The sequence below is a fragment of the Dermochelys coriacea genome, chromosome 2, assembly GCF_009764565.3.
Source record: "Dermochelys coriacea isolate rDerCor1 chromosome 2, rDerCor1.pri.v4, whole genome shotgun sequence".
Taxonomy (NCBI): Eukaryota; Metazoa; Chordata; order Testudines; family Dermochelyidae; genus Dermochelys; species Dermochelys coriacea.
In genome coordinates, this window is record NC_050069.1 from 49,304,059 (window position 1) to 49,316,648 (window position 12,590).

The following is a 12,590-nucleotide window of genomic DNA, read 5'->3' on the forward strand; positions in this document are numbered from 1 at the left end:
ATCCATAACATAGCTAATAGGGACAAACAACACCAAAATCTATGCTGAGCTCAATTTTCATCTTAGCTTTGCAGTTCACCTTTAAACTAGATGTTTAAGGGATGTTAGATAAGTGAAAAATACATTATTTTCAAAATATGTATGTGAACTAATGTCAGTCCCATTAGAAAAATATATGTTATAAGGACCATGGTTCGATTGCTTTCATTTGGTTTCTGTCTAGCATATGACCTTCTTTGAGTTCAATGACCGGTTAGAAGCTACCCTGGATAAAGCATACATCTACAGGTACGTGGGCAGTAGACTTACAGTATGCAAAGATTGGCACAGAATTTCAATCACTGTCCTGAACATGTGGAAAGAAAGACAAGATGCCAGGCATGAATTTTTCCAGTCCCAAAAAAGACAACTAATGCAATGCCTACAACAGACCAAAAAAGGAAGAGAAGAGCTGTTAATCTAGACATGAAAGGGAGTTCAGGGTGGAGGGACAGGGTATCCTCCCCCAGGTGTTCAGGGGTTAATGGCTTACTTGAGCCCCATCAGCCCATCCACTGGCTCAGATTATGCCTTTTCTCTACTACTGGTCACCTCAACTCCCAATCCCAAAGGTGAGGGGACCCTTAAAGAAGCCATTACCCTTTTTCCCCACCTATCCAAACAAAGCCTTTTAGATTGTGGGGGTTGCATTCTGTCTCCCAGGTTGTCAGTCAAGCACAGTGTTGAATATGATAAATCCCAAATGACTCCTCTCGGTTATTTTTTAACTGTCTCTCTTCTTCATTATACAAACACTAATGTACATGGGTAATTTTATTCACACAAGTAATCCCATTATGTTTAGTTTGATTACATATGTGAGTAAAGTTACTCTCATTCATAAGTGTTTACAGGATCAGGGGCACATGTTACCACACCAGACAGAATCTGAAGACCCATAAAGGGTTTATTTAATGGGATCATTACTGGAGACTTCCTTGGCTTATGGCTGAAGTGAGATTCTGTGTGGTAGTTTGCTGGCACATTGTAGCAGTCATGATACCAAGATTGTTTGAATGTTTTTCTTTATGCACTGCTTTCACCTTGCCTTTGCTATGTACAGAATCTTCCCTCAATCACTGTCTTAGCTGAACATGGGGTGAGAGTCAATGTAGCACAGACCTTGGAGAGTGAAAGCATGGGTGACTTTACATGACTTTTGTGCCTTCTTTATTACAGGCTGCTCTAGGAACCAAAACAGCTCCTAAGTAACAGCACTACCCTGTGGGCTACCCTGTTGCTAAGAATGCCCATAATGCTGCTTCCAACTTAATCAGCCCCATCCCCTCACCCGCAGTTGTGCAGTGCCATTTGCCTTATACCAAGTTTTGTGGAGAGTGGCTTGTAGAGCAGCATAGGTTGCCGTATGTAATGCCTGCATCTGGAAAATTCTCCTCCACGCAGCTCTGGGGATTATATGGTTCTTGTATGCTGCTGCAGTGGGAGCAAGAATCCCTTCCATGACACTTTGTTATATTTCAGACAATTACATTTAAATGATAGACTTGGGATTCTTGCATTACAAACCAGATATTTTATGAGATTTAGGCACAGAAGTTACATTCAAAAGGAAGGGAGAATATTATCTATGTAATATAACCTAATATCTGCTAAGCAAAACAGAGATTGATGTTTTGGAACTTCTTCTTATGTTTTTATCTTAATCTTAAGTATTTCTTAGGTGCTTATCATCATGGTATATAGATACCATTTGAAATTCACTGCACTTGATCAGTGTGCATGATGCCCATGCATTTCAAAATCCAATTCAAAATTACCTTCCTTACCTGAAACCTTTTAAGAAATTGCTGTAACTAATTTCACAGACCTTGTCTTTCCCTCCTCTCCACCCTCTTCACTCATTTACCGCCAGATTCCTCTCTGTTCTGTTAGTGCAAGGGCCTACCAGATGGAACAGTCTTGCTACAGCTCTCTGTATCGACTCTACATCTCATCTCATTTCCAGTCTCATCTGAAAATATATTCTCTCTTGCCTTGCATATAGTTTTTAATTTCTTCCTCTTTAGGATTTATGATTTTAACTCTGTAACCATATATATAAACTATATGAGGTGTACTGTATAATAATCTTCAACACTTACATGGTGCCATCCATACAGATGCTTCACAAACATTAATTGATTATACCTCACAAGTCTCCTGTGAAAGAAGTAGAATAAATTTATCCCCATTTTCCAGATAGAAAAATTGAGGCACAGAGAAAGTAAGTTGACTTGCCCAGGATCACATAGTGAGTGTGAGAACTAGAATTAGAACCGATATCGGCTGAGGTAGCCACTAAACTACATTACCCTCTTTGCTGAAGGACTTAGGATATAGTTTATATAAAAGAGAATACTCAAATCAAAATTGAGTTGCCTGCTCAATGAGGGCAGCATATTTCCCTTTTTAAAGAATTGGGTGAATTACGTGCTCAAGAGACTGAGGAACCAAAAGTACCGGCAGGAACAGGCATTTTGCAAGCTTCTTCGTGCAGCTGTCAATACACATAATTTCTGACCTGAAACACCTACTGCTCCAGCCCTAAGCGTGTCTTCAGCAGAGTCTAGCAAATACATTGATTCATACCCTACAATCCCATTAATACAGTTTCACCTTTCTATAAACATTTATAACCAGTTAAACCAATGGTTTATGATGTCCTAAGAGAAACATAATTTAGGATTGACCCTGTATCAACTATTCTATGAAGGTGATTCATTTGACCTTTGGAGGACGGCAGAGGCAGGAGATGGCACATTGGAAAAACAGCTGGCAAATACCAGTCAAGTAATATTGTACTGTGGCAAGTAATAGCCAGCATTAATACAGCTATTGATCAAAATCATGGAGTTCCATATTAAAGGGAAAATAAAAACAAGCTGTTTTCCTGGAATTATATCAGCTGTGATTTGCAATATGTTGTCCTTTACAGAGTCATTCGAACAACTGGATACCTGCTGTTTATCTTGCACATTAATGCATGTATTTATTACTGGGCCTCAGATTTTGAAGGAATTGGCAGCACCAGATGGGTGTATGATGGCAAAGGAAATATGTAAGTCCTTCTTTTGCAAAAGATTTTTGTTGATTTTCCCCCCAGCTTTGCTTGCAAGGTATGCCTTTATTTTTATAACTGCTTGGATAGCTAACTTTTAGCACCATTACTGCTGATTGTTGGTAATGAATGGTGCTAATTATTTGGAGGGCAGGTGGAGTGAATAATTACTTTACCACTTTCCATTTTTATGGGTTTATGAGTCAGCTCTAACCACTAACTTAATTAAACATTTAAAATGCTACACGGGTCATAATTTAAACTTACTTTTAGGTATGCACATGGGAAGTGTTACAATCATTTGAAAGGGTCAGGGGAATAGAACTGGGACAGACTATACTTCAAGGGAGCGTCATGTAATTTAATATAACATTTTACCCTCTCTAGACTCCATGGTTATTGGTCTGAAAGAGGTCCCACAGGTTTCTGTCATTTTCGACGAAGGTCATGCTTAAGCGTGTGGTTAAAAAATAATCTCCAGTGGGAAGGCTTAGGTATTGGCATACTCTGCCAACGGCTGCTCACAGCAACTGTGGAACCGGTGCCAAGGAATGGCTGTTAATTAAGATGAAGGAAAGAACGAAGGAAAAATTGCAAAGCTACACAGTATATATTGTAGGTATAGATATATAAAAGCATTTGAATTTCTTTCAAGGACAGTGATCAATTTAAAGCCACAGAGGCCTAAATTTGTCCATTCATTACATACTTTGAAAAAGAAAAGGAAACTGGCAATGTAAGCAAGTCTTAATCCAGCTGTAGCCATTACCTTTAATATTGTTCAAACATGGAGCATTAGCTTGTGATTTTATCAGACTTAATGAGCAATGCAAAGTTAAGCAGAGGATCGATATTTTGATGGAAGATCTGCAAAAGAAACCCAGATGCTGCAGAAAGTGGAGTAGGTGTATTTGGAGATGGAAGATCATATGGAAGGCAATATTATTAATCATTGATTATTAGTAGTAATTAGGTTATTTCTAGGAAAAAATAAGCTTCGGTATATGCCTTAAGTTTCCATATCCCACTACAGTTCTGGGCTCTGGTCCTGCAGACAGATACACATGCGAGTAGTCCCTCTGAACTCACTAGGCCTACTCATAAAATTAAAGCTAAACATGTGTAATTATTGATAAAATCAGAACATCAGATTGCCAGGATTCTGACAAGAATGACTAAGAGTGAATTTCAAGTATAGATGTTTAAGTCAGTGTCATTCTTGATTTACTTGCCTTGTAATTAAGGAGGGACCTAGACAACCAGCCTCATACTGATTCTGGACAACATAATAAGTGCTCTGTCAGTAGAGAACTTACTCTGTCCTTTAAAATTCTAGTTTCTTCTGGAATGGACAAGAAGACAAAAGCAGAAGGTCTTCACATTTTTTGTGGACAGAAATATGTTACATTCACGTTTAGAAGACCTACTAGTTCTTTGAGTGGTTGCAGATACTTAGTCCACCCAAATATGCATGTGCCTAGTACACTGAAGCCAGAGAACTCTGCTTAGCAATACCTGTCAGGACAGGACTTTCACTCTCTGGCCCTAGAAACCCCTCCATGGTTATATAAGGGTGGTGCTGCCCTAACCCACCTCAGTTTCTTCTCACTGCCTGCAGCTTGAATCAGAGCATTCAGTGTGGTGTTCACCTCACATTCGTTATCACAGTGTTTCAGTGGGGGGGTTCTGTAAATAGTTCGTTTAGTAGTACTTTAAATGTTAGCTTACTGAGTCCTATTTTACTTATAAAGAAGGAATAAGATGTAATCAGCAATTTATTTCATCTGTGCTTGGAGTGCACCAAAGTGTATTTTTCAAATACAGCTGATTCAAAAGCATTACAGTGCACTGCACTGAACATTTCAACACCTAACTTCTAGGCAACTAGCCACCCAATGGAAGCCACAAACACTGGATTCGGCACCTAGGCTCCCCATGCAATGCAAGGAGAGAGAGAGTCACCCGAGAATGGGATTTATAAAAGCCAGCACACTAGGTAGGGAGCTGCCTAAGTGAGCCAATACGAGATGACAAGGAGAGGGGTGGGTTCTAAATCCCACCACCCTCTCAGAGTTAGTTGCCCAAGTCTAGGCTGGAGGAAGGTGCCTATCTCTGCTTGGGATCCACAGCTGAAGTCTTTCCTGGAGTTAGGTGGCTAAGCTGTTTCTTGCAAGAACAGAGGCAGCACATGCCTAACTCCAGATCAAGCGGCTGCTGCTGGGAGGAGGAGGAGGAGGAGGAGAGGTGGGAAACCCCTGTTCAAATCCCTTCTCATCAGGCAAAGGGGGGAATTGAACTGGGGGGCTCCCACTTCCCAGGTGAGTTCCCTAACCCCTGGCTAAAAGTTATAAGGGAAGCCACTGTGCCCTCCTTTCCCGGCTATTTGGTGTGGAGCTAAGTGTGGATCAGGCCCTGCAGGGGGAGGTGGGGGCAACATCTATCTTCACCAGTGTAATTCACTGCTAGTCTACTCACCACTACGAGCCCCCTCGTGCGCAGGCACGGTGCCACAGCTCTCTCACTCTCTCAGCAGTTGCTGCAGCACTGTGGTGGTTTCTCTGTCAGGTAACTTGATCCTCTGGTTGGGTCACCATCTTTAGTCTACCCCTTTCAGGTCCCCATTGTTCAAAATGTCCTTAACAGAAACAGAACAAAGTTTCTGCCCTCTCTGGTGCTCTACTTCAGAGAGTCCTCAATTATGTCTGCAGGCCCTTGCTGAGCCCAACTATCCTTCTGAAGGGCTTTTAACTCCCTCCATGGGGCCAGTGGGGGAACTCAGCGTCACGCTCAACTCTGGGTTCCAGCCCAGGGCCCTGTGATGCACAGCTAGATCACAACCCTCTACTCATGTAGCAGTTTTACCAGTGCCCACCTGGCTCTTTCCTCCCTTCTGGGGCTCCCAGTCTCATCTCCCAGGCCTCCCTGCTGACTCCAGGACCTATAGGTGCCTTCTTGCTCCCTGCAGCCTTTTCCATCCAGCCTTTCTCCAGATGGTCCTCTCAGCACTTAAATCTGACTCCTTTTATACAGAAGTCAGCTGATTCCTTTCAGGTTTTCCAGTCCATAGGCGGGCACCCTGTTACAACCTGGTTTGAGGATCCGTGCTTGAACTTAGGCATGATAAAGGTCTATGGGCTTGTGCCCAAGGCAGCAGTGCTCATGCCCAGAGGCAGAAACATAGGCACCCAGGGGACTTTTGCAACGAGAAATTAGGCATCAAAATGGTTAGGTGGCAGCTGAGCTGGGATTTTGGGAATACAGTGGTACTTAAATCTTAAGCACCTAAGTCCCTTTATGGATCTAGGCCTGAGTCAATACTGAAGCAGTGCTCCGATGTTAGAGAATACCATGCTAATGGAAGACATGTAAAGCTAAGGTCCTGATCTCCTGTCATTAAAAATGCTGTGTCATTTTTGGCAAAGAGTAGGGGTAATTTAGGCCAACTAGCCTGGCCTAATTCCTATTGGGTAGTTGCATTTTGCTTATCTACAATTTCCCCTGGGGATATGACTTCCTTCACTTTGTTTATAAAATTATATAATATTGCTATATAAACATCAAAGTCAGCCCATAAGTGGATGAACTTTGGTGCTGAATTAAATGATTCTTCTTATTATCTCACACTTATATTACAGTATCACTTAAGGGTCCATATATAACCCAGTCTTGCAAAGTGCTGAGGGTTACCTGCAAATAGGTATCCTGAAAATGGGTGAATGCCTCTTGCAAGGGGCTGACAAGCAATCAGTAACTTACAGGATTGGGCCTGTGATGTTAGCTGATTGTTGAATATTTAGGGCTCTTTTGATCAGAGGCATTGTGTGAACATCAGTTATTATTGCAGATTTACTGTGAATTTAAACATATCAGACAGTTCTTGGAACATTTGCCTCCTTAGAAAGCAGAAACCAAGAGCAACCTAGAAAAATAATTAGAAAAACAGCCAGCCTCACAGCATGTGTTATTAGGCTCTGAGCCTAGTAATGCATACATTTCCTTTCATGTACCAATCAGACTTGCCAGCATTTTAGGAAATATTTTGAAAAATATTTCAGAAATATCTCAGACCTACAGAGTGATAACAGACTGATTAAAATGGAGCTCTCGCTCACAGTCAAGATAAGCCAAACAAGGTTTCGTAGTTAGTTAAAAAGACACCAGTCAGCATTTCAACTAATACTGGACACAGCACAATTTTAAGTGGTCTCACATTACGCTGACCCAAAGCAAATGCGTTAGCACTAATTTAATGGCCTGAATGTTTTATGTACACTTCCTGGTATGTACATAAAATATTGTCGCTTATGGGCAAGCTTCTAAGTGATCAAATAAAGTCGGCACTCGTGAAGTTGGTTATTTCTTTGTTGGAAAAGAAACAAGTAGACAGGGACAAGAGTTTTCTTAGTCTAGTTAACTGACATGTACGTTTCTGAATAGGCATCTTAAACAGTAAAAGCAAATGTCAACTTAAAGCTCAGACATGTAGCACCACACCACCTTCAGACCACTGGCAAAACAATCCAAAGAGCTCTCTTTTCAAGTCCCAGCCAGCTGTCTGTCTCTCCAATTTGTGTTAAGACTTTGCAGTGTCTCCGTTAACCTCCCCCAAAACACATCAAAATCTTCGGCATTGAGGTTTTCAGTCAAAGTCCTTGCTCACTGCCACTGACTAGGTGTCAATCAAAATTTTCCCCCCATAACCCTCACAGTAGTGTCCAGAACCCAGCCCCACAACCGGTAATCAAATCAAAAACTGGTGATGAGCATAGCATAAGAACATAGATAGATTACATCTGAGCTTTCCTGACATGAGAATATGGAGCCATTTGAACCTATGACATTTGCCAAGTGAAGTGCCTTATGTACAATCTCTAACCCAACATGCTGGTATGTTGCATGGGTCTCCAGTAACCTCTCCTAAGTACAACTGAATGAATAATTGACAATAAATGCATTCAGCATGTTTCACCTTTTCTTTTATTTGAAAATTATCCACAGATTGCAAGTCTCAAAATGTATTTTTTTATTCAAAATTGTCATTGGTATTGAAATAGTGCATGATGATCCTGATCAGGATGATGGCCCCATCATGCCAAGCACTATAAAAACAACACATTCCTTGCCCTGAAGAGCTCAGTTCCTGGCCCTCAGATTAATTGAGCAAATATTACAATTGAAGGTGCAGTTTGCTGTAATGTCTGCAACTAAATTATGTCACATCCTTAATTAACGTAGCTGCATGATTTTGAATTGTCTTTCTGACTGTGGCAATCACAATCTTCTCAGTAGGCTTGGCTGGACAAGTTGGGGTAGGAGGGTTGTCATGTTCTATTATGAGATAACAGAGAGCTAACTCACAGGGCTAATGTGACTGTAAGTGTGAATGTCAATTCTACACAACTATTTGTCCCAGGACGCAAACTTTTGTTCCTGGTTGTGGTTCAGCCTTAGGCTCAGTCTAGGCTAAACCATGACAAGGAACAAAGATTTGTGTCATGAAACAACAGTTTGTGTATGGTCTATGTTAGCATTTGCAATCAGATTAGTTAGAGTGTTGTTTGGCACACAGCTTAGATTTTTCAGCCTATTAAGTCAAATGTGACCAGGTTTTTTTCCTTCTTTGTGGGTGTTGCCTTCAGAGCTGCTTGTAGTAGGATAGTCCTGTTGCATTACTGCAACTCTTATGTCTTCTAGCTAGTTCAGCTTTGTCCTTCAGTCTGAGAACTTGACCTTCATGGGCTTTCTGCTTTTTCCCTTTTTATTTAAATGTATACATCACACCTGTTTAGTGGCTGAGGTCAGCAAGCTATTGGTCAACAGACAATAAGCAGTTTAAGGAAAGAAGCTTCAGGATTGGAGACATTAGAAGGCCAGATCTTACCCACCACTTTACTATCCTTGCTCTGTCCGGGTTGTATTTTTGGAGGGCTCTAATATGGAAGACCTAAGTCTTCTTGAAAGAAATGGATGCACAAGTACCAGTTTAAAACTTGAACAGCATTTTCAGTTATGCTATTCTTCATATACATCAAAGTTTGGCCATTTTAATCAAAGCCATGCAAACAGTTTGTTGTATTATGAAATGATTTTTATGAAAGAGAAATATTCCCATTTGTATAGAATGATCAGACACCTATCTTGTTTACATTCTTTATGAATGTTTTTATTTGTATTCCTTATTTTAGGGAAAAATCTGATGGTTTGATTGCCTGAGGATTAAACATACTGTCTATATTATGTAAAGGGAAAATCCCACTCTTGTCTCTACTTTGTTTTAACATTAATTTTTCAGCTATTCAGTTTGCTGTATAGCAAGCAGTGATGATTTCAAGATATAATTAGCTAGTAGGAAGCAGAGCTGCTAATACCATAGCATTTGGAATCTATCTTTTCTGGCTCCTTGTTTTTACAATTTCTTCTTCTTTTTTCTTCTTGGCAGAGTGGCCTTATATTTCTGAACTCTAAGTTCAGATTAAAGCAAAAACAATAAATTGAATAAATGGGGAAAATATAAAACTTGTGTCTGACAGATAGTGAGCAGCATATGACTCATGCTGTAAAAAGTGTCTATGTGAACTGACAGCACAGAAGTACTGTATGCACTGTACTAAACATATCACCAGTAATGAACAGATGCTTTTTAAAACATATACGCGCTTTTCAGGTAGATACATACACAGTATTAGACCAACCTCTGAAGTTCCTCAGGCTGCTATCTATATAGCACTCACATTGTATCATCTGTTTTCCAGATATCCTCAGAGACATAGCCCAGACCAGTGTTACAATCTCTATCATGCTGAAGTCATTGAGGCTACCGCCAAAAGCCAATGCTACATCTTACCCATTCTGAATTTCCAAGGCCACTTGTTCGGAAGTAGCACTGTTTCCTTTATTACTTTTAAGTTTTTAAGTCTGTAGCTCACAACTGGCACAGTATTCTCAGTTATGTCCAGTGAATACTGGATATCTTTTTAGGCATTAACTAACCTACTCCTTACAGCACTCCAAACGAGCTAGGGATGCCCTTTCACCCTGAAAGCTGTGATACTTGCAAAACGGAAACATAATCTTTCCTCACCGTTTACATTTACCTGACCACAAACCCATGGGAAACAGAGCTACCAACTGTGCAGATGTAATGCCGACAGACCCTGGTTGCTGGCATTGAACTGGGGACCTCTGGAGCTTAGTGCATGAGCCTCTACAGCATGAGCTAAAAGCCAACTGGCTGTTAGCTAAAGCTATACAGCAGACTCATTTTATCTCTCTCTAAATGGTCTCAGTGCCACTAGATGTGGGTTACATAGACTTTGCTGGAAGGATGCTGAATCTGTGGAACTCTGAACAACATAGGGGTTTAATCTAGATATCCATGTTATAACTACAATACGGGAGGCAGGGGGAGACAAGGGACGGGATTAGTTTCAAGTGATAGCAGATCTGCAGTGCATTTTCAGTGTCAGAATTGTTAATGAAAAATGATAATTCTAACTGTTAAAGTCTGCAAGTGGATAATGGTGGTAAAAGTGATAATTACTAAATCTCAGTATAGTGAAGCCAGCTTAACGTGACCACCCAAGGGATCAGCGAAAAATCAATTGTTTATCTCAGGTTGGCCTTTAACTAAAAGGTCAAATAAAAGCATACTGAAAACTTTAAGTATATAAAGTGGTTTAAAACAGGGAATTGCCTGTTGGAAACAGCCTTTCATTCAGCTGTCACAGAATTTATACAAAATTGCCACTTCATAGGTCTCAAATTGCATGGTCATCTGTAAGTGTATTAATGGCATTACCCATATGTAAGGTGTGACAGGGCAAGGCCAGATGGTTATAGAAAAGTAGTGGGAGATAGATATATTAGCTCCAGGCTAAATAAATCTCTGGTACCAGGTTAAGTGAAATGGAAGCTGCTCCAAGTCAATTAAGACACCTGGGGCCAGTTAAAACTTTGCAGAAGGCAGGGAGAATGCTAGGTTGATTGGGACACCTGAAGCCAATCAGGGGCTAGCTGAAACTAGTTAAAAGCCTCCCAGTCAGTCAGGTGGGTGTGCATGTCAGGAGCTGTGGGAAGAAGTTGCGTGGTTGGAGAGGCTGAGTAGTACACACCATATCAGGCACAAGGAAGGAGGCCCTGAGGTAAGGGTGAAGTGGAGCTTGAGGAAGTGAGGGCTGCTGTGGGGGAAGTAGCCCAGGAAATTGTACATGTCATGTTTCTAACAGGTTAGCTACCATAGCTGATACTATTAGGGTCCCCTGGGCTGGAGACCGGAGTAGAGGGTGGGCCTGGGCTCCCCCCCACCACCTTTACCCCGTTTAATCACTGAGACTGGGAGACAACAGAGACTGTGCAAGGAAGGATAACTTCTCCTCACCTCCCTTGCTGGCTTATGATGAAAATGGCTCAGTAGACTGTGACCTGTGTCTCTAGAGAGAGAAGGGTTACATGGAGGGTCACAGTGAACCTCTGAGGCTAGCGAAATCTGCCAGGAAACGTGGGACCCATGGAGGCAAGGACTGAGCTTTGTCACAAAGGTTATATGTGATAAGAGTAAATTAAAATTTAGAATCCAATCCTGCAAACAGGTCAGTGGGTTTCACGACTCAAGGCAGACAGAAAGGATATGCACTGGAGCATCTAGTTTCAGGATTGAGACCTCAAGTTATTTGTACTTCCTATTAAGTTTCTTTCTACATCTAATAAAATGTTAATAAATCTAAAAAAAAAAAAAGTCTGCAAAATGCAATCATATGTAAAATTGAAGTTTATTGTACAGTTAGGAAAAACGAACAACTCTAATAATCTGAAAAGGAGCTAAAATTTGATCATCAAGACATTCAGAATGCTCCATTATAACTATTAATTAGTGATTTTACTAAGGATGAAAAGTATTTTTAAAGACTCAATTACCTTTTTTAAAATACCATAGCTCATAAAAGCAAAGAACACTATCACTTTCACTAAAATGATGAACTGGTTTAAAAAACTAATTAATCCCATTTTAGTATTAGGATGATGTAGTGCTATTTGCAGTGCCATCTTTCAAATGTAATTTAAAACAGAGTTAATGTTCTGCTGTGATTCTTAAAGATCCCAATGCACTTTTGGCAAAAGTGAGGGAGCTAGCACTGGTGTTTTAGCTAATTTCTAATCTCAGACCAGGTCTATACTTCAAACTTTTGCTGACATAGCTATGTCAGCCAGGCTGTGATGAGGTGCAATTTATCACTGACATAGCTGTGGTGGCAAAAAGCCACTCACATAGACACACAGTGCAGTTTTGCTGGTTGTAACAGAATGCACTCCTGTATTCACACCCTACACACTATTGTTATAATCTTTGTGCAAAATATATCTTGGGAGGTATCATTTGAGAACTAATAACTCAGGGGTCTATAATATCATGGTGAAATGTGTGTAGCCACATTATATATAACGATTTGAACATAAACTGAAATTATGACTGAAATGTGTTTACCAGACAAGTCTT

At 40.6% G+C, this 12,590-nt stretch overlaps 1 protein-coding gene across 1 annotated transcript in view; it reads left to right on the forward strand.

The window, feature by feature from the left end:
• Positions 1-12,590, forward strand: part of CNGB3 (cyclic nucleotide gated channel subunit beta 3) — a 139,763-nt gene that overhangs the window by 95,106 nt on the left and 32,067 nt on the right. Inside the window, exons 9-10 of the mRNA XM_043507642.1 lie at positions 224-288; positions 2,975-3,097. Coding sequence (XP_043363577.1) covers positions 224-288; positions 2,975-3,097 — 188 coding nt within the window. The remainder of the gene's footprint in view (positions 1-223; positions 289-2,974; positions 3,098-12,590) is intronic.